At 53.0% G+C, this 27,614-nt stretch overlaps 2 protein-coding genes across 2 annotated transcripts; one reads left to right on the top strand and one right to left on the bottom strand.

Moving 5' to 3' along the window:
- Positions 1–39: 39 nt before the first annotated feature.
- On the bottom strand, positions 40–14,207 carry wdr97 (WD repeat domain 97). The gene is made up of 18 exons (XM_066688632.1): positions 13,337–14,207; positions 13,131–13,252; positions 12,332–13,037; positions 12,039–12,187; positions 11,588–11,824; positions 11,285–11,375; positions 10,161–10,293; positions 9,568–9,795; positions 9,288–9,437; positions 8,836–9,006; positions 4,267–4,413; positions 3,611–3,847; positions 3,317–3,511; positions 3,115–3,236; positions 2,851–3,010; positions 1,206–1,363; positions 902–963; positions 40–336 (listed from the first exon to the last, which is right to left on the bottom strand). Exons 1-18 carry the CDS (start codon positions 13,900–13,902, stop codon positions 155–157), a joined length of 3,816 nt encoding a protein of 1,271 aa, XP_066544729.1. The 5' UTR covers positions 13,903–14,207; the 3' UTR covers positions 40–154.
- A 6,984-nt stretch (positions 14,208–21,191) lies between these two features.
- On the top strand, positions 21,192–25,294 carry LOC136711982 (polymeric immunoglobulin receptor). The gene is made up of 4 exons (XM_066688620.1): positions 21,192–21,231; positions 22,275–22,550; positions 23,615–23,941; positions 24,672–25,294. Exons 1-4 carry the CDS (start codon positions 21,192–21,194, stop codon positions 24,824–24,826), a joined length of 798 nt encoding a protein of 265 aa, XP_066544717.1. The 3' UTR covers positions 24,827–25,294.
- The last annotated feature ends 2,320 nt before the right edge of the window (positions 25,295–27,614 follow it).

The following is a 27,614-nucleotide window of genomic DNA, read 5'->3' as shown; positions in this document are numbered from 1 at the left end:
TCTGTGTTTCTGACAGTGTAGCAGTGCCTGTTCTCTCTGAGAGGGGTGGGGGGCAGACACAGGCAGGGCCCCTGGTGTGAAACGACAGACTCTTCATATTGTCATTGTCATTATTTGATGCCTTTATTGAGTGAAATGTAAAGCTCCAGGGCTCTCAGCTGTAGTTGTGTGGGAAGGATTGCTCCAGGAGGAAGTAGCGCCGCGCTGCCCCCTGCAGGCCAGGCTGGCCCCCAGGGCAGGAGAAGGGGCAAGGGCTCACCCGGGGCAGGGGCAGGCTGAGGAAGGGGACGAAGCCCGAGAGCAGCGGCCGGCTGGGGAGAGGGGGAAGAAATGCATCTGTGAAGAGAGGAGGAGAGGGGGTGTAAGACTAACAGAGCGAGACAGAGCTGGACAGGAAGTGAGATTAACGGGGTGGACATGAGGTGGACACGAGCTGACAGAGATTGGGGCGGGACAGCCAGGGAGCAAGGACTGGAGAGGAGGAGGAAGTGAGTGAGTGGGAGAGAGAGAGAGAGAGAGAGGGAAACAGATGAACATGCTGCAGCAGTGAATGTCAGCAGAGAGCATCATGCCAGACTGAGTGCTCACTGACCAAGACTAGGAACAATGGCCCAATCGTGTGCTCACACACACGCACACAACCCCCAAATGAACACGCCACACTACATACCAGGGGAACAAGACCCGTGGATGCAAAAGAGTTAAGAAATGGTCATGCACACACTGTGCCTTCACAGACACAAAAACTACACACACACACACACACACGCAGCACCTATACACCTATACACACTACACAGTCTTGTGTCACTTAAGGTGCGCTCCAGACACACCCCAAGACCCACACTCCCTACACACAGGGCCTCCACCCCCACCGCTCCATCAGCGGCAGGCAGCTCACCACGTCTCTCCCGTGTCCTGGACAGGCCATGGGTCTCACCCAGCCGCTGGATTGCCCGGGACCTGGAGACAGACATACACACAGAGTGAAACACACACAGACACACATGCAGAGAGTGGGCCAGACACCTTAACATAGACATGCACACACAGTGAGACACAGACGCATACAGAGAGGGAACACAGAGACAGACGCACACAGATGGACAGACAGGTAACCATTCCCACACAGTACAACATTTCACTGAGGGGGTTCAGTCAGTGATCAGAGAAAACATCAGGTGTGTGTGCAGTGTGTGTGTTACCTGTGTGTGTGTGATGGCAGCAGCACGGTGTCCTTGCGCCCGGCAGGTGGAGGGGGCAGGCTGCGGTGTCGGTCCTCCTGTCGAGCGCAGAAGTAGTTCAGCACATCCACAGGGCTTGAACCCCCCACCTGGGTCAGGAACGCCTCCCGGTGCTCCGCCTGTCCAAGACACCAAGAACACTAGGCCGGTGAGGGAGAGGACCTTCACACTGCATCACCCTCGCTTACCCAGCAGGGCTTCACTGGGGTTCGTTAGATTTCAGCCAGATGGATTATGAACTGGTTGATGTATAGGAAACAGAGGGTGTCGATTAGAGGAGTCGCTTCTAACTGGAGTGAGGTTGTTAGTGGAGTTCCACAGGGATCAGTACTAGGGCCTGTGCTTTTTCTAATCTACATTAATAATCTGGACTCTGGGATAATTAGCAAACTTGTCAAATTTGCAGATGATACTAAAATAGGTGGCTCAGCAGATACAATCTCGGCAGCACAGGCTATTCAAAGGCACTTAGATAATATTCAGTAGTGGGCCGACACCTGGCAGATTAAATTAAATGTGGACAAGTGCAAGGTAATACATGCAGGTAACAAAAATGTCCACTATAATTACACTATGGGAGGAATAGAACTAGATGAAGTAACGCATGAGAAAGACCTAGGAGTCTATGTGGACTCCTCACTTTCTCCATCCAAACAATGTGGGGAAGGAATAAAAAAGGCAAACACAATGCTAGGGTATATTGTCAAAAGTGTAGAATTGAGCACAAGGGCAGTGATGTTCAGACTGTACAATGCACTAGTTAGAACTCATCTGGATACTGTGGACAGTTCTGGGCTCCACACTTCAAGAAAGATATCGCTGCTCTAGAGGCAGTTCAGAGGAGAGCAACCAGACTTATTCCAGGTCTGAAGGGAACGTCCTACTGAGAGACTGAGGACCTGAACCTTCTCACCCTGGAACAGAGGAGACTATGTGGGGACTTGATCCAAGTCTTCAAAATCATGAAGGGCATCGACCACATCAAACCAGAGGAGCTTTTACAGATCAGCAGGGACACACGCACCCGGGGACACAAATGGAAATTGGGCTTCAAGACATTCAAGACAGAAAACAGGAGACACTTCTTCACACAGAGAGGCGTCACAATCTGAACAAACTCCCCAGCGATGTGGCTGAAGAGACAATTTGGGAACATTCAAAAACAGACTGGATAGGATCCTTGGATCACTTGGTTATTAATGGACACCAAACGAGCACGATGGGCCGAATTGGACACTGTCTTATGTTCTTATACTCTTATTGGTACAGTGCCCATCACTCCCACTGGCACAGAGCCAGCAAGGTCAGTGTGGCCATCAGAGGCCATTGTTATTACCATCAATCAATCAATCAAACCTGGGTCATTAAGCACTAGCACTTATCTTGCCTGGGTGTGTCTGTGCTGCTTTACAATTTCAGGGCTGCCTGTGGAGCCGCAGGGTGTCTCTCTGGGACAGGAGGCCGGGACCGAACTGGCTGGGGAGGGCGAGTGCTCTGGACTGGACAGTGCAGACTGATGGAAAGGACAGACGGTGTATCCAGGTGTGTGTGACCTCTTCCCCCACTCACACGCACACACACACACACACACACACACACACTGTACCTTGTACTTGCTCGTCCAGGCCTGCAGCCACTCGGAGGCACGTCTGCGCAGGTTGCTGCGGCTCTCTGGCGACCCCTGGTCCCAGGAGTCCAGCTCCTTCATCAGCCAGCCCTCGGGGTCGTCCAGCCCCAGCCTGTCCAGCTGGGGGAGCACCATCCGCCTGAGAGAGGAAGAGAGAAGCTCATACACACACTCACACAAACATGGCAATCATTTCTGAAAACACATCTAAAAGCCCTGTGCTTCCCTCTCCCTCTCCCTGACCTGAGCCCCAGGTCTCCGGTGGCCAGCAGGGTGAGCAGCTCCACAGTGAGGGTTGTGCTGCCTGGGCAGAGTCGCACCAGCGCCCCCAGCTCCTCCAACAGGAACCCCCGCTCCTCTGCAGCCTGAGACACAGTGACAGCACAGTGACACACTGACGCAGCACAGTACAATGACACAGCACTGACACACACACCCCCTGTACCGTGGGAATGGTCTGCTCCGCGGTCAGGCAGTGCAGCAGCGCAGTGCTGATGTGTGTGGGGTCCTGCAGCGCCCTCTGCTGCCCCAGAGTGAGCAGCGCAGCCAGCAGGCCAGTCCTCAGCGCATGGGCGCAGGTCTGCAGGAGCCCCAGGAGCAGCTGCACGAAGTCCCTCACCGACACCAGCGCCCCCAACACCTGAACACACAGACACCACCCTGAACACAAAGAATCACACTGTGTGTGTGAGTGAGTGAGTGAGTGTTTGATTGAGTGTGTGTGTCAGTGTTCTCTTACCTTGGTGTCTGGGAACAGTGTTTGGAACCAGAGCTCCCTGCAGAACTGAGTGATGAATGTGGGCAGCGGGGGGGTGGGGAGGTGAGGCAGGGGGGCCGGGGGGCTGGAGGGGTGCAGCTGGGGGGCCGGGGGTGAGCCAGACGGAGCTGGGGGGCTTGGGGGTTTTGGGGGTCTTGTGGGTCTTGGGGATCTTGGTCGCGGAGGGGGATTCATCGCAGGGCGGGGCGGGGGGGGCACCTGTGCACACGAGACACAGAGTTAGCAAAGCACTCACCCTGAGCACACACTGAGCAAGTTTGTCCCACACTGCACTGTCTCTGCTCTGTCTCTCTCACTATCCGTCCATCACCCCGTCTCTCTCATTGTCCCTCTGTCACCCAGTCTCCCTCACTGTCCATCGGTCACCCCGTCTCTCTCATTGTCCCTCTGTCACCCAGTCTCCCTCACTGTCCATCGGTCACCCCGTCTCTCTCACTGTCCCTCTGTCTCCCCGTCTCTCTCATTGTCACCCAGTCTCCCTCACTGTCCATCGGTCACCCTGTCTCTCTCACTGTCCCTCTGTCACCCTGTCTCTCTCACTGTCCCTTGCTCACACCGTCTCTCTCACTCACTCTCTCTCTCCCACTCAATGCTTGTCCCTACCCCCTCTCTCTGACCTGTGCAGTGATGCTGTCCTCCCTGGCCTGTGGTGGGGGGCTGTCCTCTCTCAGGGGTGTGATTCTCACTCCCTCCAGCAGGGCAGTGACGTCCAGCTTGTCCTCTTCATCGTAGTCAAGGATCCTGACCTTGTCTTCATCTTCACTCTGAGGACACACACACACACACCCTTGATAGTCAGTTTACACACAGAGTGCAGACACTCAGAATACACACACACAGCCACTGAGTCCCTGTACACAGACACACATACAGATGGGTGACAAATGAAAGGAAAAAACAACATCAAGTGTCTCAGTGAGGTGTCGGGCACCACGAGCCCCAGAACAGCTTCAATGCTCTTGGCACAGATTCTACGAGTCTCTGGACTCTACTGGAGGGATGAACACCATTCTCCCAAAAGATATTCCCTCATTTAACAGGCTGTCCTCTCTAAATAACTGGTTGACAAGCTGGTGTGCATCAAATAATTTTGCTTTTGTGAACAATTGGGATTGTTTTTGGGAAAGGCCTGGCTTATACAGAAGAGATGGGCTCCATCTGAGCTGGAGAGGAGCGCTAATGTTATCTGATAATATAGCTAGTTGTTTAAAATCGTGACTCCTCAGAGCACCGGTCAGGCTGCAGGCTCGCAGTCCTACACTGCAGTCTGCCTGTAACTCCCAGCATAGCCTGACCCCGATCCTAGATCCCTGCCTGGGGGCATCCAATAAACTACATAGTCCTGAGATTAAATCTTATACAAACAAAATGAATAGTTATCCTATTAAAACAGTATTTTTTCCTAGGCTTGGATGTATTCCTTCCTCTCAGGGCCCTTGTTTCAACAATCTAATACAAGTTAAAACTACATGACAGAAATTCCCTGCTCACATTACTCCTCCCATGTATAAGCTTGCTGTCTTAAACATCCGCTCACTACCTAGCAAAGCAGCCTTAATAAATTACACCATAACTGACACACACATAGATGTGCTCACCTTGACTGAGACCTGGTTAAGACCAGACGACACTATTCCATTAGTAGAAGCCTCCCCTGATGACTTCTCTTACTGCCAGAAGGCCCGTGCAACAGGCCATGGGGGGGCTGGCCACCATCTACCACACAGACCTGTGCCTCTACTGAGCCATTAGACAGCTTCACATCCTTTGAAATTCACCAGGTAGAACTTAGGCTTAATCCACCTCTTCAGCTTATAGCTGTTTATAGGCCACCAGGCCCCTATTCCTTTTTTATGACCAAATTTAGCGATCTCTTATCTGACTTAGCCATACATTATGATAAACTCATTATTTTAGGGGACTTTAACATACATATTGACATTAAAGACGACCCCCTCACTGTTAGTTTCTTGTCCCTATTGGAGTCTGTAGGCTTCACTCAGCATGTGTCAGGACCCACACATCGTCACAATCACACACTAGATCTAGTTATTACCCGTGGGGTACAGATGTTAGCTTTATCAAAACAGGATCTGTAGATGAATTATTAAATAATTTCAACAATACAATAAGCACAGCTTTAGATACAGTAGCCCCATTAAGGACACGACAAATTAAACCAACAAAACACTCACCATGGTTTAATGAGTCACTCGCTCATTTAAAACAGAATGCCGTAGATGTGAGTGTAAATGGAGAGAAACAAAACTAGAGGTCTTCACATGGCATGGAATGACAGTGTAATAAGACACAAGCAGCCCTGTCCTCTGCTAGGTCTGCCTACTACTCCAATTTAATAGAGACGCATAAGAATAACCCACATTTTCTGTTTAACACAATAGCGACACTTAATAATCAGCAGGTAAATCCTTCAGAGGTTATCCCCCCCAATTTCACCTGTAGTGACTTCATGGGTCATTTCAATAGCAAAGTTAACGGCATTAGAAAACAGAACAGGAAACATACACAGATACTATAGCCGACACATGCAGTCCTTCACAGCCCCTGCCTACCTTGGACTCGTTTAACGGAAATCACCAGGAATTGGTCTCCTTAATTACTAAAATGAAAACTACAACCTGTGTACTAGACCCTATACCCACTAAACTGCTAAAACAATCTCTGCCATTAATTATTCACAGAATACACAATATTATGAATGTCTCTTTATCCTCAGGATCTGTTCCTGATTCATTTAAAATAGCTGTAATTAAACCACTTCTTAAGAAATCCAGTGCCGACCCAAACCAACTTAAACACTATCGACCTCTCAAACCTCCCCTTCCTTTCTAAGGTTCTAGAGAAAGTAGTTGCAAACCAACTGCAAGCTTTTTTAACTGATAATCTTCTTTATGAAAAATTCCAATCAGGCTTCCGTTCTGGCCATAGTACAGAAACGGACCTGTTAAAAGTATTGAATGACGTGTTTCAGTCCTCAGATGTAGGGCAATGTCTCACAATGTTTTGTCAAGGTTTAAATCATATCTGTCAAACAGACTCCAATATGTACAGATTAACGAGAACCACTCAAATTTAACTGAGGTTAAGTACGGAGTCCCACAGGGCTCAGTCCTCGGACCTATACTTTTTTCATTGTACATGCTCCCTTTAGGTGATATCATTCGACGACATAATATTAACTTTCACAGTTACGCAGACGACACACAATTATATCTATCAGTAAATCCTAACAACACCATAGACCTAGAAAAACGAATGTGCTGTCTGTCTGAGATTAAAAGAAGGATGACAAAAACATTTCTTATGCTTAATTCTGACAAAACAGAAGTCCTAATTTTAGGAGACAAAAATCGAACTGTTCATCATGCACTAACAAAACTGAGTAATGATAACTTTAATTTCTCCCCTAAGGAGATGGCACGAAACCTGGGTGTCATCTGTGATCATAATCTATCCTTTGAATCACACATTCAGAATGTGTCGAGATCTTCCTTCCTCCAGCTTAGAAACATTGCTAGACTGAGACAATTCCTCTCGTTACAGGACACTGAGAAATTGATACACACATTTGTTACATCTAGATTGGATTACTGCAATGCCATTCTGTCAGGCAGCACAAACAGCTATTTCTGCACTTCAGTCCAAAATGCTGCTGCAAGAATCCTAACAAAAACAAAAAAACATGAACACATCACTCCAGTATTGGCTTCTCTTCACTGGCTGCCCGTGCACTACAGGATAGACTTTAAAGTGCTCTTATTAACATTTAAAGCACTAAAGGGACTGGCACCTCCCTACTTAAAAGATCTCCATATTGAATACACTCCAGGTCACCCATTGAGATCCCAGGAAGCCGGTTACTTAGCGCTCCCTAAAATACACAAGAAAACCACAGGTGGTCGAGCATTCAGTTATAGGGCCCCGAAGCTGTGGAATGATCTTTCAGCCAATGTAAGAGATGCCCCCTCTGTCTTAGCCTTTAAATCACAGCTGAAGACTCATCTGTTTAGTCTCTGTATTTCTAGCCCATAGTGCCGCTGGTGTGCCATGGACATGCAATGCACAACTGTCTTTGGAAATGTCCTGCACTGCATGACCAGTATCTGAGCACAACTGTCTTCTTGTCTTCCAGCAACACCCCACTCTGAGGGTCCAACGAGGCGCCTCATCCCCCACCTTGGAAGTCTAACGTGGCACAACCCTCCTCCAGGGCACCCCACCACGGAGGGCCAACGGGGCATCCACACCCAAGGTCTGACGAGTCATCGCCACCCAAAGGCTGTTGATGGTCCAACCCCCCCACCCCCGATGGCCAGCGAGAGGCCTCCTCCAGAGGGAAGACCACAGAAAGCAGCACCGATCAAGAACTTTCTGATCTCCTTGATGCTGTAATAACTATACTGCCTGGAGGGGAGGTGACCATTAGGCCTGGGCCCTAAGCCGTGGACCCCCAGAGATTAATTTTCTCCTACATGCCATCCATAGAAATGATTCACCATAGGATAAAGGTGATCACTCAGAATAACTCTGTCATGATTTGCAGTGACCCTTCCCTCTAAAGGCACAACTGGACCCAAACCATGCCAGGAAAATGCCCCCCAACAGCATAACAGAGCCTCCAGACCCCCTCACTGTAGGGGTCCAGCAGTCAGGCCTGTCCTGTCTCTTGGTGTCCCACACATGCACTCGTCCACTTGTCCAGAACACGAGCCAGTTGAGCGTCTATGTGACTGAAGCTCCTGCCATTCGCGCCCCAATAATGCCCCCTCTTTCACAGTCACTTAGATCCTTTCCTCTCACCATCTGGATCCAAAATGGAGGTCAGCTGGGCGTGTTCAGCATTTGCACACATGCACAGAGCATGATAGGATGTTAATTGCTTAATTGGATCATGCAGTACACCTGTTTGAAGGCATCTGCATTCATTATGTTCCTTCACTCATTTATTCAGGTTTTTCCTTTCATTTGTCACCTGTCTATACATTCAGTAGTTCACAACCTTGAATGTTGGAGGAGTGGGAGGGGAACAGCCATGTCGGGGGTGGACTATGATGTGAACGGGGTATTTATACTTTTTGGACACACGTGAGTCATCTGAATTCGAGTTGTCTTCACACACACACACACACACACACACACACACACATAGTATACCCCCCACTCACCGCCTCCCCCTCCACCACAGTGCTGACCGGCAGGGGGCTGTCGGGCAGGCAGGGGCCCCTCCAGACTGCACCCCCCTGACTGCGGTCCAGCTGCTCTGGGGGCCACAGCTGTCCAGCCACCACTGAGTTGGGGATCGAGCCCTTCACCCCCACCTGGGCTGGGCCTGCCACCTGTACACACATAGACACTGAGAGTAACACACACACAGACACACACACACAGAGACACTGAGAGTAACACACACACACAGACACACACACACACACAGACACTGAGAGTAACAAACACAGACACACTGAGAGTAACACACACACACACACACATAGACACTGAGTAACACACACACACACACAGACACTGAGAGTAACACACACACACAGACACTGAGAGTAACACACACACACACACACACACAGACACTGAGAGTAACACACACACACACAGACACAACCTGCTCAGACGCCGGTGATCTTTGACTCAGAGGCCTGGCCAAGGCGGGGTCAGGGAAGAAGCCCCCCCGCTCCATCGTGGGTGTGAGTAGGGGCTGGGTGTCGGGGGGGCACAGCGCCTCCTGCAGGTCAGACACATTGTCCTCTGGAATCTGGAGAGGGGGTTATAGTGTGTCAGTCAGTAAATTAAACAGTGTGTCAGTCTATATGTCAGAGCGTCAGTGACCTGCAGCCCGGGCGTGTCAGTGTGTCACAGTGTCAGAGTGTCAGAGCGTCAGTGACCTGCAGGCCAGGCGCGTCCCTGCGCAGGAGCTGCAGGTAGTGTCTGAAGGCCTCTCTCTTGGTGTGCCGGCTGGGCTGCAGCTGCCTCCTGCTCACTATCCCCCCCTGCCGGAGCAGCGCCAGGTCCCTGTCCCGCGCTGCCAGGGCCCGGTGGTCCTGGTGGTCCCGTTGGTCCTGGTAGTCCCGTTGGTCCTGGTGGTCCTGGTGGTCCTGGTGGTCCTGGTGGTCCTGAGCACATGGGCACAGAGTCACTGTCTGTACGTGTCGTTTCTGTTGTAGTACTGTGTGCTCTGTGTGTACACACACTCACACAATGCGACACACATACACACACACACACACTGCGACACGCACACACACACACACACGCACACACTCACACACTGCGACACACACACACACTGCGACACACGCACACACACACAGCTCTGTTTGGACTATAGTATAGAATAATGGAGTGTAGAACAGTATAGTGTAGTATAGTACAGTATAGTATAATGTACTATAGTACAGTACAGTATAGTAAAGTGCAGTAAATTATAGTACAGGCCCAGACTGGGCCCTCAGTGTGGCCCCGGTCAGAGAGGCTGCACCTGGAGCTGGTAGTGATGGGGCAGCAGGAAGGTGCACTGGATCCTGAACAGATCCCCCTGGATCCCCACCAACAGATCCCCCTGCTGTCCACAGAACGCCACGCACTGCGGCTCAGCACTGAGACACAGGGTCCTGCAGAGACACACACACTGAGACACAGGGCCCTGCAGAGACACACACTCTGAGACACACGTACTGAGACACAGGGTCCTGCAGAGACACACACACTGAGACACAGGGCCCTGCAGAGACACACACACTGAGACACACGCACTGAGACACAGGGTCCTGCAGAGACATACACACTGAGACACACGCACTGAGACACAGGGTCCTGCAGAGACACACACTCTGAGACACAGGGCCCTGCAGAGACACACACACTGAGACACAGGGCCCTGCAGAGACACACACACTGAGACACAAGGCCCTGCAGAGACACACACACTGAGACACACGCACTGAGACACAGGGTCCTGCAGAGACACACACACTGAGACACAGGGCCCTGCAGAGACGCACACACTGAGACACACGCACTGAAACACAGAGCCCTGCAGAGACACACACACTGAGACACACGCACTGAGACACAGGGCCCTGCAGAGACACACGCACTGAGACACAGGGCCCTGCAGAGACACACACACTGAAACACAGGGCCCTGCAGAGACACACACACTGAGACACAGGGCCCTGCAGAGACACACACACTGAAACACAGGGCCCTGCAGAGACACACACACTGAGACACAGGGTCCTGCAGAGACACACACACTGAGACACACGCACTGAGACACAGGGTCCTGCAGGGACACACACACTGAGACACAGGGCCCTGCAGAGACACACACACTGAGACACAGGGTCCTGCAGAGACACACACACTGAGACACACGCACTGAGACACACACACTGAAACACAGGGCCCTGCAGAGACACACACACTGAGACACAGGGTCCTGCAGAGACACACACACTGAGACACACGCACTGAGACACAGGGCCCTGCAGAGACACACACACTGAAACACAGGGCCCGGCAGAGACACACACACTGAGACACACGTACTGAGACACAGGGCCCTGCAGAGACACACACACTGAGACAGTGATCCCTGACCTGAGCAGCTGGTTCTCCTCGTCCCAGAGCTGGACAGTCCCATCCCGACTGCTGGAGGCAAACACCCTCAACTGAGGACAGGAGCACAGCCCTGTACACACACACACAACACACACACACACACAGAAACAACTTTAATTTGGAGTTGGAGTATGACCTAGTCACATGTCACCCTGGTGTTTGTGTGTTTGTACATTTGTTTCTCTGTGTGTGTCTCTGTGAGCGTGTGTGTGTGTGTGTGTGTGTGTGTGTGTGTGTGTATGTGTGTCTCTGTGAGTGTGTGTGTGCTTGTGTCAGTCTCACCTGTGATGGCGTCCCGGGGGTCGTGTCCAGGCGGGTGGTCCGAGCGCTGCAGGCTGGCCAGGGAGATGTGTGTCAGGCTGTAGGTGGCGCTGTGTGGCTCCTGGAAGGCGAGGCCCAGCAGGGGCCCCAGGGTGGCGCAGAACAGGGGGCAGTGGCCACAGCTCAGATGCAGCTGCAGACTCAGACTCTCCTGCGCGTTGGGGAACACGCGCCACACCAGCACCGTGCTGTCTGCACCTGCGCAGGCACCGACACACCGACACACTGACACACTGACACACCAGCACCAAGCTGTCTGCACCTGCGCAGGCACCCACACACTGACACACTGACACACTAACACTGCCCTGTCCGCACCTGTGCAGGCACACTGACACTCTGACACCCTGACACTGACACACCGCAGCACTGACACACTGACACACTTGCACGGCAGGGCTGTGGGAGGTACCTGTGGACAGCAGCTGGCCGGTCTCTGGGCTGGCCTGCAGGGCGGTGACGGTGTGGCCGCTGTGTGCTCGGCTCTGGTACTGCACTTCACCCGTCTGCCAGTCCAGCACAGACAGAACCCCCCCCTCCTGACCCACCACCACCAGGAACCTGGCAAACACACAGGTACACAATCAGATACACACAGGTACACCACCTCTCTGTAACATAGAGACAGACAGACAGACAGACAGAGCGAGAGACAGAGAGGAGGAGAGACAGAGAACCCATACAGAGGGACAGCGGGGGGCCCACCTGTTCGTGTCCCCCTGTTGTGCCGCTGGCCTCCTCCTGGAGGGCGCCCTGCCCCGGCGCTCATGCAGCTCCCTCCAGTGAGAGAGCGCCCTCTGGGGGTCCGCAGTGTGGCTGTACACCCCCAGGCAGCGGGCGGGGCCTGGGCGGGTCAGGGGATCGGCCCCCAGCACCTCGCGCCAGGGCTCCACTCCCTCCCCCCGCCACTCGGGCAGAGCCGTGGCCGGATTGGTCAGCGTGCTGGCCCGGAGCACCGCCCCCTCCTCCGTCAGCACCAGCAGTGTCTCCAGGGGCAGGCAGTACTCCACCCCCCGGGCCCGCTGCCCCGCCTCCAGACGGAGACTGCTGAGGACCTCCCCTGTCTCCAAACCGACCAGGGTGAGGCTGCCGCTCCCGCAGAGGCACAGGGCGCGGGGGGGGAACTCGGGGGGGCAGCGGGGCGCACAGATCTGACGCACGGGGCCGCCCCCCCCCAGCCGGCAGTGCAGGCAGTACAGGCTGGTCAGCGCCCAGAAGTCCAGCCCACACTGCGAGTGGGAGAGGAAGGCGTGTCCGGCACCCCCCCCCAGCCCCAGCGGCGCCCCCTGCCCCGCCCGCAGCGACTGCACCTCGTCCCCCCCCTGCAGGCTCCAGAGGCGCAGCGTCCCGTCCAGAGAGCAGGACAGCAGCAGCCCGGACTGCAGACAGACCGCCAGCCCGGTCACTGCACCTGAGCACAGGGACACACACAGGTACACAGAGACAGGTTCACACACAGACAGGTTCACACACACACACACAGACAGTGTAGCTGGGTTCTTACCAGTGTGTCCGATGAACACGAGCCGAAGCCCCCAGTCTGGCCCCCACACCTTGATCACCCCATCGCAGGATGCAGTGGCCAGTCCGTCCAGCAGGGGGCAGTATGCCAGTGCCGTGATCTCCCTGCACACACACACACACAATTACTAAATAATAGGAAATAAATACTATGAAAAATAACAATATCAGCGTTGGAAAGACACACACCTGAGGTGCAGGTCCCTCCTGTGCTGCAGCAGCCGGCCCTCAGATAGGTCCACCACGACCACCGCCGTCCCGCCGGCTGCGAAAGCGCGGGGGGGTGTGGGGGCGCCGAGGGGTGTCAGCGCCAGCAGTGTGAACACGTCCCGGGGCCCCAGGCCCTGGGTGACCCGCGCTCGGCACCGCAGCTGGCGCAGAGTCCATACACTCACGTTCCCCGCGCCCGCGGTCACCAGGGCGTCCTCCGCAGCCAGGCAGGCGCGCACGTCCGGGGCACAGGGCTCGGGGCTGCGCAGGGGTCGCAGTTCGGCATCCAGCAGGACGAGGCCAAGCTCGGGGCCCCAGACGGCCAGGCACCCGGGCAGCGCTGTGGGGGTCAGCCCCGTGGCCCCAGCGGGGGCGGGGAGGGCACAGTACAGGCGACCATCAGGGTGGAACAGCTGTACACACCCACTGGCATCCAGCACCACAAAGCTGCCCCCCCTGCAAGCCACATGCCGAGGGCCGCAGGGCAGGTGGCGCAGATGGCGCAGGCCGTGGGTCAGGACACTGGGGCGGGCATCACCATGCATCACCTGCACACAGAGAGACACAGACACTGGCACACCGTCTGAGACACAGACTGAGACACACACAGCCTGAGACACACACACAGACACTGGCACACAGACTGAGACACACACACAGACACTGGCACACAGACTGAGACTGAGACACTGGCACACCGATTGAGACACACACAGACTGAGACACACACACAGACACTGGCACACAGACTGAGACACAAAAAGACTGAGACACAGACACTGGCACACAGACTGAGACACACACACAGACACTGGCACACAGACTAAGACACACACAGACTGAGACGCACACCGACTGAGACACAGACACTGGCACACAGACTGAGACACACACACAGACACTGGCACACAGACTAAGACACACACAGACTGAGACGCACACCGACTGAGACACACACAGACTGAGACACACACACAGACACTGGCACACAGCCTGAGACACACACAGACTGAGACACACACACAGACACTGGCACACAGCCTGAGACACACACAGACTGAGACACACACCGACTGAGACACACACAGACTGAGACACACACAGACACTGGCACACAGACTAAGACACACACAGACTGAGACGCACACCGACTGAGACACACACAGACTGAGACACACACACAGACACTGGCACACAGCCTGAGACACACACAGACTGAGACACACACCGACTGAGACACACACAGACTGAGACACACACACAGACACTGGCACACAGCCTGAGACACACACAGACTGAGACACACACACAGACACTGGCACACCGACTGAGACACACACAGACTGAGACACACACACAGACACTGGCACACCGACTGAGACACAGACACTGGCACACAGACTGAGACACACACACAGACACTGGCACACAGACTGAGACACACACACAGACACTGGCACACAGACTGAGATACACACAGACTGAGACACACACACAAACACTGGCACACAGACTGAGACACACACAGACAGAGACACACACACAAACACTGGCACACAGACTGAGACACACACAGACACAGGCACACAGACTGAGACACACACAGACACAGGCACACAGACTGAGACACACACAGACACTGGCACACAGACTGAGACACACAGAGACTGAGACACACACACAGACACTGGCACACAGACTGAGACACACACACAGACACTGACACACCAACTGAGATACACACAGACTGAGACACACACACAAACACTGGCACACAGACTGAGACACACACACAGACACTGGCACACCGACTGAGACACACACAGACTGAGACACACACACAGACACTGGCACACAGACTGAGACACACACACAGACACTGGCACACAGACTGAGACACACACACAGACACTGGCACACAGACTGAGACACACACACAAACACTGGCACACAGACTGAGACACACACACAGACACTGGCACACCGACTGAGACACACACAGACTGAGACACACACACAGACACTGGCACACAGACTGAGACACACACACAGACACTGGCACACAGACTGAGACACACACACAGACACTGGCACACAGACTGAGACTGAGACACAAACACTGGCACACAGACTGAGACACACACACAGACACTGGCACACAGACTGAGACTGAGACACTGGCACACCGATTGAGACACACACAGACTGAGACACACACACAGACACAGGCACACCGACTGAGACACACACAGACTGAGACACACACACAGACACTGGCACACAGACTGAGACACAAAAAGACTGAGACACAGACACTGGCACACAGACTGAGACACACACACAGACACTGGCACACAGACTAAGACACACACAGACTGAGACGCACACCGACTGAGACACACACAGACTGAGACACACACACAGACACTGGCACACAGCCTGAGACACACACAGACTGAGACGCACACCGACTGAGACACACACAGACTGAGACACACACACAGACACTGGCACACAGACTGAGACACACACACAGACACTGGCACACAGCCTGAGACACACACAGACTGAGACACACACACAGACACTGGCACACCGACTGAGACACACACAGACTGAGACACACACACAGACACTGGCACACCGACTGAGACACACACAGACTGAGACACACACACAGACACTGGCACACCGACTGAGACACAGACACTGGCACACAGACTGAGACACACACACAGACACTGGCACACAGACTGAGACACACACACAGACACTGGCACACAGACTGAGACTGAGACACTGGCACACCGACTGAGACACACACAGACCGAGACACACACACAGACACTGGCACACAGACTGAGACACACACACAGACACTGGCACACAGACTGAGACACACACACAGACACTGGCACACAGACTGAGACACACACAGACACAGGCACACAGACTGAGACACACACAGACACAGGCACACAGACTGAGACACACACAGACACTGGCACACAGACTGAGACACACAGAGACTGAGACACACACACAGACACTGGCACACAGACTGAGACACACACACAGACACTGGCACACAGACTGAGACACACAGAGACTGAGACACACACACAGACACTGGCACACAGACTGAGACACACACACAGACAATGGCACACCAACTGAGATACACACAGACTGAGACACACACACAAACACTGGCACACAGACTGAGACACACACAGACACTGGCACACAGACTGAGACACACACACAGACACTGGCACACAGACTGAGACACACACACAGACAATGGCACACCAACTGAGACACACACAGACTGAGACACACACACAAACACTGGCACACCGACTGAGACACACACACAGACACTGGCACACAGACTGAGACACACACACAAACACTGGCACACAGACTGAGACACACACACAAACACTGGCACACCGACTGAGACACACACACAGACACTGGCACACAGACTGAGACACACACACAAACACTGGCACACAGACTGAGACACACACACAGACACTGGCACACAGAATGAGACACACACAGACTGAGACACACACAGACACTGGCACACAGACTGAGACACACACACAGACACTGGCACACAGACTGAGACACACACACAGACACTGGCACACAGACTGAGACACACACACAGACACTGGCACACAGACTGAGACACACACACAAACACTGGCACACAGACTGAGACACACACACAGACACTGGCACACCGACTGAGACACACACAGACTGAGACACACACACAGACACTGGCACACAGACTGAGACACACACACAGACACTGGCACACAGACTAAGACACACACACAGACACTGGCACACAGACTGAGACACACACACAGACACTGGCACACAGACTGAGACACACACACAGACACTGGCACACAGACTGAGACTGAGACACAAAATCTGGCACACAGACTGAGACACACACACAGACACTGGCACACAGACTGAGACTGAGACACTGGCACACCGACTGAGACACACACAGACCGAGACACACACACAGACACTGGCACACAGACTGAGACACACACACAGACACTGGCACACAGACTGAGACACACACACAGACACTGGCACACAGACTGAGACACACACACAGACACTGGCACACAGACTGAGACACACACAGACACAGGCACACAGACTGAGACACACACAGACACAGGCACACAGACTGAGACACACACAGACACTGGCACACAGACTGAGACACACAGAGACTGAGACACACACACAGACACTGGCACACAGACTGAGACACACACACAGACACTGGCACACAGACTGAGACACACAGAGACTGAGACACACACACAGACACTGGCACACAGACTGAGACACACACACAGACAATGGCACACCAACTGAGATACACACAGACTGAGACACACACACAAACACTGGCACACAGACTGAGACACACACACAGACACTGGCACACAGACTGAGACACACACACAGACAATGGCACACCAACTGAGACACACACAGACTGAGACACACACACAAACACTGGCACACCGACTGAGACACACACACAGACACTGGCACACAGACTGAGACACACACACAAACACTGGCACACAGACTGAGACACACACACAGACACTGGCACACAGAATGAGACACACACAGACACTGGCACACAGACTGAGACACACACAGACACTGGCACACAGCTTGAGACACACACACAAACACTGGCACACAGACTGAGACACACACAGACTGAGACACACACACAGACTGAGACACACACACAGACACTGGCACACACCGACTGAGACACACACAGACTGAGACACACACACAGACACTGGCACACAGACTGAGACACACACCGACTGAGACACACACACAGACACTGGCACACAGACTGAGACACACACACACAGACACTGGCACACAGACTGAGACACACACAGACTGAGACACACACACAGACACTGGCACACCGACTGAGACACACACAGACTGAGACACACACACAGACACTGGCACACAGACTGAGACACACACACAGACACTGGCACAGAGACTGAGACACACACACAGACACTGGCACACAGACTGAGACACACACAGACTGAGACACACACACAGACACTGGCACACAGACTGAGACACACACAGACTGAGACACACACAGAGAGACACACACAGATACTGGCACACCGACTGAGACACACACAGACTGAGACACACACAGAGACACTGGCACACCAACTGAGACACACACAGACTGAGACACACACACAGACACTGGCACACAGACTTAGACACACACACAGACACTGGCACACCGACTGAGACACACACAGACTGAGACACACAGACAATGACACACACTCTGTCTCTCACACACACAGACACACGGACGACAGTCCAGTCAGGACCGCGACAGTACTGCGTTTCACACCCCGTGTCTGATCTGAATTCAGAGTGACTTCAGAGCGGCTGCTGCTTCATATCAATGTGCTGAAGCGCTACACAACATACAGTTACTGCCCTGTGAGTTAATACTGTCGCAGTAATTGCCCTGTGAGTTAATACTGACACACTAATTGCCCTGTGACTGGTGTGTGGTGCGGCTGTGTTGGTGGTGTGTGTCTCCAGCACAGCTGACTCTGCGGTCTCCTCTTCACTGCGCTGCCCTGCCAGTGTTTTCCGTGTATCTGAGCCAGGCGAGCTGATCCCATATCGACTCTACTATATCATATCGTATTATACCTCGTATCACAGCACAGACCCGTGTGTAGATGCACATGATCACACTGTGTAATTCATTCGGCCCTGAAAGTGTAGAAACGCACAGCCAGCGACTGCGCAAACCCTACTGTTACAACCACTGCACACCACTCATCATCATCATCATCATCATCATTGCATACAGGCTTTATACGACGTGTACATCACACTGCTCTCTGTTTACTGTGCTTCCCTTGTGCCCGCTTCCCTGAGCGCTTAGCTGTGACCTCACACTCGTCTGCACTTGTCTGCTTCTATAGTCTGGATGTTGGACTTGTATTTTGTATTGACTGTATATCTGGCCTGCGCTCTTGTGTCATTTTGAACCTGTAATTGTATGTTTTGATCTGTAATTTTAAACAGTATTGTTGCACTGTTGTAACGCTCTTATGCTGTAAATCGCCCTGGATAAGGGTGTCTGCTGCTCAGAAATATAATAATATAACCCCCCGGCACTCCGGGGACACACAGTACCGACCCGACCTGTAGGAGCTCGATCCCGCTCAGTCCACTGCCTGTCAGACAGCCGCAACGACAGCGACAGTGACAGGTCGGTTCTTTGCCGTGTCCCGTCTGTGTGTCCCGCCCGTGTGTCCAGCCCGTGTGTCCGCTCTGTGTCCGCTCTGTGTCCGCTCTGTGTCCGCTCTGTGTCCAGCCCGTGTCCGCTCTGTGTCCGCTCTGTGTCCAGCCCGTGTGTCCGCTCTGTGTCCAGCCCGTGTCCGCTCTGTGTCCGCTCTGTGTCCAGCCCGTGTCCGCTCTGTGTCCGCTCTGTGTCCAGCCCGTGTGTCCGCTCTGTGTCCGCTCTGTGTCCAGCCCGTGTCCGCTCTGTGTCCGCTCTGTGTCCAGCCCGTGTGTCCGCTCTGTGTCCAGCCCGTGTCCGCTCTGTGTCCAGCCCGTGTCCGCTCTGTGTCCGCTGTGTCCGCTCTGTGTCCGCTCTGTGTCCAGCCCGTGTCCGCTCTGTGTCCGCTCTGTGTCCGCTCTGTGTCCAGCCCGTGTCCGCTCTGTGTCCGCTCTGTGTCCAGCCCGTGTGTCCGCTCTGTGTCCGCTCTGTGTCCAGCCCGTGTCCGCTCTGTGTCCGCTCTGTGTCCAGCCCGTGTCCGCTCTGTGTCCAGCCCGTGTCCGCTCTGTGTCCAGCCCGTGTCCGCTCTGTTGTTTTGTGTCAGACAGTCGCGCTGTTGCTGGTCGCCGTGGCAGCGCAGCGGGGGTGCGGACTCTCTGCTCACTGCCTGAGGAGACGCGTCTCTTCCTTCTTTCGCTTTCTTTTCCTTCTCCCGTGTGCGAGGTGACGGCTCTCTCTCCGTTGACCGGCGCGCTGGTTCAGTTTGTCCCCGCAGTACCGGACACACCGAGGCCCTGTGAGTCGAGCGGACAGGGGGTGACAGGAGCTCACAAACGCGGAGCTGTCTTCCTGTGAGAACAGCAGAGCTGTATAAATAGTTTTTCACAACTCTGCCAACCCTCCAGTTCAGCAGCAGCTTCCAGCCTGAGCTCTGTCACAGCCTTTAACCCTTCGAGCTCCGCAGCCCGTGGGCTCAGTGCAGGACAACACAGAGTGGAGATCACAGCGAGAGAGGCACCTGTGGGGTTGTGTGCAGGGTGTATGCAGTGTGTATGCAATGTGTGGCACAGTGTGTGGTACTGTGTGTGTCACAATGTGTGTGCAGTGTGTGGTGAAGTGTATGGCACAGTGTCTGGCTAGGTGTGTGTAGTGTATGGCACAGTGTGTAGCACAGTGTGTGTGCAGTGTATGGTACAGTGTAATCTATGTGTGCATGTAATATTCCTCATTCTTGCTACTAGTAGTAGTTGCAGTAGTTAGTAGTATTAGTAGTAGTATATGTAGTGCCTATAAAGTGCAGTGTTTTAAATTGTGTTTCTAGCTGTGTGTGTGTGGGGGGGAGGAGCCGTCCCCTCACCCCTGGCCACAGCGAGCGCTGCAGGGAGAGGAAGGGCGGCGGCTCTGTGCTCAGTGTGGCTCGGCTGGGAGCATCAGCCCCTCTTGCTGTCGGACCCTGGATCAGACTCGGACATGGAGACGCTCCTCCTGCTTCTCCTGGCTAAGCTTGCAGGTAAGACTCTCACACACAGGGGCTGATGGGAGAGCCGTCACCTGGGCACCTGTGCCAAGGACACAGAGCCAGACTCCTCTCACTGCTGCCACAGGGCTCTGTGTGTGTCTGTACTGGAGCAGCGGGGCTCTGTGTGTGTCTGTACTGGAGGAGTGGGGCTCTCTGTGTCTGTACTGGAGCAGCAGGGCTCTGTGTGTCTGTACTGGAGCAGCGGGGCTCTGTGTGTGTCTGTACTGGAGCAGCAGAGCTCTGTGTGTCTGTACTGGAGCAGCAGAGCTCTGTGTGTCTGTACTGGAGCAGCGGGGCTCTGTGTGTGTCTGTACTGGAGCAGCAGAGCTCTGTGTGTCTGTACTGGAGCAGCGGGGCTCTGTGTGTGTCTGTACTGGAGCAGCAGAGCTCTGTGTGTCTGTACTGGAGCAGCTGGGCTCTAGTGTTCACTGGCTGCAGTATTATTATTATTATTATTATTATTATTATTATTATTATTATTATTATTATTATTATTATTATTATTTTATTTCTTGGCAAAAAAGTTTGGTCCTTTTCCACTTCTGTTCAGCGGCACGCAAACTAGTTCAGGTTGAGCGGAGAACAGCAGAGAGCCAAGGTTGAGGAGGGGAGGGACGGGCAGGACGAGACGTGAGAGGACAGAGAGAGTCAAGGGAGGAGGTGAGGGAGGAGAACAAAGAGGAGGTAGCACAGCTGACAGATAGATGGGAAAAACAGTCAATGGAAGGTAAGAGAGAGAGGGCAGTGGAGGCAAGGGTGGAGGGGGAGACAGAGCGGAGATTACGGCAGAAGGTGACAGAGGGAGTGGGTGGAGTGGGGAGGGAGGGGAGAGAAAGGGAGAAGGAGATGAAGTGGTGGTCTGAGATGTCCATGGGTGTCACGGAGAGTGTTGAAGAGGAGGGGGGGAGACGGGGAGAAAGAAGTTAAAGCAGTGAAGGAGAGGAAGAAATCCAGAGAGGTGAGAGTGAGGAAATCCAGAGACTGGTGGGAGGCGAAGGCGGAGATGAAGTCGGCTTTGTTGGAAGCTGAGTGAGTCTCAGTGAGTGTGCGGTGTGGCTACAACGAGGGGGACAGAGCTCTGGTCAAGTACTGGTGCCGAGGGACGTCCCTCCCCTCCTGTGAGACTGTGAGCCGCAGCGACTCTGCCCAGAGAGAGACGGACAGAGTGTCCATCAGAGACGACCAGAGCCAGGGGGTCTTCACTGTGACTGTGAGGAGGCTGGAGAGGGAGGATGCGGGAGAGTACTGGTGTGCGGTGAACAGAACAGGACTTCTTACTGGAGTTTGTCATCGTCTCACACTGCTTCAGGGTAAGGAGACACTGTCCTGCATCACCTGCCACCTGAAACCCCCTCACATAGACAACAGGGTCACCAATCGCATCACAGCAGCGCAGCACAGAGCTGAGTGAGTGAACACGTCTGCAGTGTCTCTGCCGTGTCGCTGTGTTCCCACTGTCCCGACACACACAGGGCCTCAGTGCGCAGTGGGAGCTGTCAGTGCTCTGATCTGCACATGGCAGACAGCCTCCCTCAGAACACCATTCAGAATTGTTAAAATCTTTGAAGAAATAATTAGAGAAATATCTACACGGGTAGTTTAAAACAACAAACAAACAAACAAACAGAATAGTTAGAGATCTCTTATCTGAGTTCAGTAGGTGGAAATCCTGAAGATCAGTTCACTCCTAGCAGAAGGAATCCGAAACCACTGGCCACACGACTTCCAAACGCTCCTTCAGGGACAGGGCTGCTGGGACAGGCTCGCCATCTTTGTCCAAGTCCAACGTTGAATAATTAAAAACAACTGAAACAATTGGAGCTCTCAGAGGAAAAGAATTATAAAAACAACAAATCAGGGCTTCTTCAAAACAATAGTCAGGTACACGACCCAATTAACCTTCAATTAACAAGGATCAATAGAGATGATATGAAAATATGATTAATTATTTTATAATTTCTTCTTCTTTGAGTAGACTTTCTGAATGGAAGGGTTTACAATAAAGAGCAACTTTAAAATAGTACGTGCACCCATCTAAATAAATAAGTGTATAATGTATAATAATCAATCAATAAGTGAATAATTACCCGTCACGCCCCACCCGTGACATGGGTTACACAAGCAAAGTAATCATTAAAGCTATACAGTAATATAGAGAGTGTAATCTGCTCTGAGAGGTTTCTGTGCTCTGAGGGTGATCTGTGCAGCTCCAGCTCCCCCTGCTGGCAGGGAGGGGTGTCTGTGCACAGCTGCCATCGCAGACTGTCCCACAGCCCTGAGACAGTCCTGAGACACAGGACCAGTGTCCCGTCCTGATGATGTCACGGCGGAGGGGGGTCAAGCTGCAGCCATTAATGTGTCTCTGTGTTCACAGGTGCTCCTGATCTCTGGGTGAGCAGTGACAATGTGTTTGGACGGGAGGGAGAATCAGTCAGCGTCCAGTGTCACTATAATGTGCGTTTCAACACTTATGTGAAGTACTGGTGTAGAGGGGAGCACTGGAGATCCTGTCAGATTGTGAGACGCAGAGATGATGTCCCTGGAGAGACAGATGTAGTGTCCATCAGTGATGATCAAACCCAGGGAGTCTTCACTGTGACTGTGAGGAGGCTGGACGAGAGGGACAAAGGCTGGTACTGGTGTGCTATACAGATAGTGGGCTCTGATAGAGGGGCTCGAGTCTTCCTGGATGTTGCTGGAGGTGAGTATCACTGTCAGTCAACTCTGTCTGTAACCGTCTCCCTACAGAGACACACTGGACACTGCGGTGTGAGGGACAATGACAAACTGGACACTGCGGTGTGAGGGACACAGACACACTGGACACTGTACTGTGAGGGACAGAGACACAATGGATAGTGCAGTCTGAGGGACAGAGACATACCGGACACTGTGGTGTGAGGGACAGAGACACACAGGACACTGCGGTGTGAGGGACAGAGACACACTGGACACTGCCTTCCCCAGGCCCAGAGTGACGGTCCTGTTTAACACAGCTGCCCTACACTGCTCTGGCTGCACGGTGCTGAGTGGGTCAGTGTCTGTACTCTGAGAGAGCTCAGCGCTGTAGTGAACACTGTCCAGACCCTCCATCTCTAGCTGTCCTTCTCCTTCACTGTCCTTTATTCAGGCTGAGACACGTGTACTCTGCCTTCACTAGTCGTGCGCTGAGACACTGTTGTACAGAGGTCTAGGGGTCAGTTCCAGCGTCCACAGCAGTGCTGTTGAATACTCTCTCCTGTCTCTCAGCGTCTCTATTGCCTGTCCCTGTCCTGCAGCTCAGCGCACTCTGTCTTGTCTCTGCGGTCTGTCCTCAGCTGGTCCTCTCCTCTCTCAGGGTCAAGGTGCTGCTGCTTTATTTCACCCTGATTCAGACTCCGGCTGTTTCCTCTGTCCCGAGTCACTGACCCCTCACCTGCTCCTCCCCACAGCTCTGAGTCCAGCCCCTGCCAGCCCCACAGCCCCCAGAGTCTCCTCAGAGAGCCCTGCCACAGCCCCCACGCACCCCGGCCCCGAGACGCCCTCAGGTACCCCACAGGGGCAACACAGGGAACAGGAGGCAGAGTCTCAGTGTCTGTGCTTGTGAACTCTGGCCTTCACTGCCCTGGTACTGCTGTGTCTTCTGTCTGTCTGTTGTCTTCATTGAGAGGGGACGGGGGACGGGGTTGTCCCCGGTACAAAATCAAGGACAGCATCCTATAAGATGAGTTCAGGGTGGTCTTACAGGATCCAGTAGAGCATTGTTGCATCATGTAGAACCTGCTGAGAATTAGTAGGAACATGTACAAGATCCATTATTATCCCAAAGATCTGATGGGTCTCTATGGGACGGACTTTGGGTCAAGCGTATCTGCACAGGCCATAAAAAACTTTTAGCGTTTCTCCTGTTGAGTCATATTTGTGTGAACTGATCCAGGGTGTGAGTGACTGTGGGGCCACTGTGTAACGGCTGCTTGTCAGTGTCTGTTGAAGTATTGCATTACAGCCGATCCATTCTCCTTCTCCCAGCCGGCCCTCCTGTCTCAACAGCCGTCCCAGCGCAGACCCCGACACCCTCCTCTGGAAACAGGTACCTGCAGCTCAGAAGCTCCTCCGAGGGGCTGGACATGGGGGGCAATAAGGGAGCGCTGCTGTTTTAAACTAATAGACACATCCTATATTATTGTCCGGTCTAAAGTCTGAAATGTTTTAATATTTAAATATTGTTTATGCACCGCCTTTCACATCGTTTGCAGTCTGTAGAGACGCACTGAATTAATCCAGTCAGTCCGCTAATCAGACCAATTAAGTAGCTGGGAAACTGGTTGGAACAAAAGGCAGAAGACACTGGACCCCAGGAACTGAGTTTGAGAGCCCTGCTGTAGTGTGCGTGTGTGTGCGAGTGCGTGAGTGCGTGTGTGATTCAGTGTGTCAGGGCAGTGTGTGTGTGCGTGTCTGCGTGTCCTTGTGTGTGTGAGCATGTGCGCACGCATGTGTGTGTGCGGGGAATCAGTCGAACCCCTGACACAGTGACAATATCACAGCGCTGTCTGTCTGTCACTGGCTGCCTGTAGAACACACCTGGGAGCAGCCCTGGGCACCAGGACAGGTTTGCTGGGTTGGTCCCTGCAGTGACTCAGTGACCCCAGAGTCTCAGCCAGGCTGTCTGTGAACGAGCCGAGGAGTCGGCCGGTCAGCAGCTCGGAGGGACAGTGACCATCTCCTCTGGCCCTGTGTGTGCGGTGTGGAGCCGCACAACACAGATGTTTCTCAGGTGTTCTGCAGTGTGTCCAGCTCTGAGTGCCTGTCCCTCTGTCCCTCTGTCCCTCTGTCCCTCTGTCCCTCTCTGCAGGCAGTTCTGGCTGGTGTGGGCTGTCCTGCGCTGGCTGCTGCTGGCAGCTCTGCTGGGCTGTGTGGCTCTTGTGCCCAGGGTGTGTCCGCGGTGAGAGAGAGGCGCCGTGCGGCCAACTGACTGACTGAGAGGAGCTAGACTTTGACAACACACACACACACACACACACACTGCAGTGTATCAGAGTGGACACACACACACACTGCAGTGTATCAGAGTGGACACACACACACACACTGCAGTGTATCAGAGTGGACACACACACACTGCAGTGTATCAGAGTGGACACACACACACACACTGTAGTGTATCAGAGTGGACACACACACACACACTGTAGTGTCCCTGACTGACACTGTGATGTATTGTCTGTTTCCCAGGTGCCTCAGTGCCAACGAGGCTGAGAGGCTGAGAGTCCAGGAGATGGCTGCTGTCTGACTTAGTTTCCGTGTCGCCGTGTCCCTGTGTCTCCGTGGCCCCGTGGATCAGTGTTGATATTCCTTCTCCACATAACAAACATAAGACAGCGTCCAATCGAGAGGAGGTTATTCGACCCATCGTGCTCGTTTGGTGTCCATTAATAACAAAGTGATCCAAGGATCCTATCCAGTCTAGTAGTGAAGATTGCGGCATCACTTACTATTTTGACAGCCAGAAGTCCCGCCCTCCCTACATACCTTTGAACCGCAGTTCCTCTCTCCTTCCCAGCAACCCCCTGGGTTACCCTTTGACCCTCCTTATGTACCTTTGAACCGGAACTTCTCTCTCCTTCCCAGCAACCCCCTGGGTTACCCTTTGACCCTCCTTATGTACCTTTGAACCGGAACTTCTCTCTCCTTCCCAGCACCCCCCTGGGTTACCCTTTGACCCTCCTTTGTCAGCCATCTTGGCTGATATCGGCCATCTTGGATGATATCAGCCATTTGTAAGGTCATAGGTCATCTGATAAGATGGTAGCCATTTTAGGGTGACATCCATCATGGTGAGGGTCCAAGGGCACCTCACCCTGCTGGTGTGGAGGTGTAATGTTTAATAGCATAAACTGTGTTTTTTAAGGTTATATTGTTTTATGATACTGTGTTGGTAAATTAAAAAATAAGAAAAACAAAAGTTTTAAATACACACATATATATATATATATATATATATATATATATATATATATATATATATACACTCACCTAAAGGATTATTAGGAACACCATACTAATACTGTGTTTGACCCCCTTTCGCCTTCAGAACTGCCTTAATTCTACGTGGCATTGATTCAACAAGGTGCTGAAAGCATTCTTTAGAAATGTTGGCCCATATTGATAGGATAGCATCTTGCAGTTGATGGAGATTTGTGGGATGCACATCCAGGGCACGAAGCTCCCGTTCCACCACATCCCAAAGATGCTCTATTGACCATCTGAATGTCTCAACAGAAATCGAGACTCATCAGACCAGGCAACATTTTTCCAGTCTTCAACTGTCCAATTTAGGTGAGCTTGTGCAAATTGTAGCCTCTTTTTCCTATTTGTAGTGGAGATGAGTGGTACCC

The sequence above is a fragment of the Amia ocellicauda genome, chromosome 2 (genome assembly GCF_036373705.1).
Source record: "Amia ocellicauda isolate fAmiCal2 chromosome 2, fAmiCal2.hap1, whole genome shotgun sequence".
NCBI classification, from domain to species: domain Eukaryota; kingdom Metazoa; phylum Chordata; class Actinopteri; order Amiiformes; family Amiidae; genus Amia; species Amia ocellicauda.
This window is presented reverse-complemented; position numbering and strand designations above follow the sequence as displayed.

Coding starts and splice junctions, on each gene's coding strand:
- wdr97 (XM_066688632.1), bottom strand. CDS start 13,902: ATGCATGGTGATGCCCGCCCCAGTGTCCTGACCCACGGCCTGCGCCAT. Junction 11,376..11,587: donor CCCCCGGGACGCCATCACAG/GTGAGACTGACA, acceptor GTGTGTGTACAG/GGCTGTGCTCCTGTCCTCAG. Junction 3,011..3,114: donor ACCGGAGACCTGGGGCTCAG/GTCAGGGAGAGG, acceptor TTCCTCTCTCAG/GCGGATGGTGCTCCCCCAGC.
- LOC136711982 (XM_066688620.1), top strand. CDS start 21,192: ATGGAGACGCTCCTCCTGCTTCTCCTGGCTAAGCTTGCAG. Junction 21,232..22,274: donor TCTCCTGGCTAAGCTTGCAG/GTAAGACTCTCA, acceptor AAGCTGAGTGAG/TCTCAGTGAGTGTGCGGTGT. Junction 22,551..23,614: donor TCGTCTCACACTGCTTCAGG/GTAAGGAGACAC, acceptor CTGTGTTCACAG/GTGCTCCTGATCTCTGGGTG.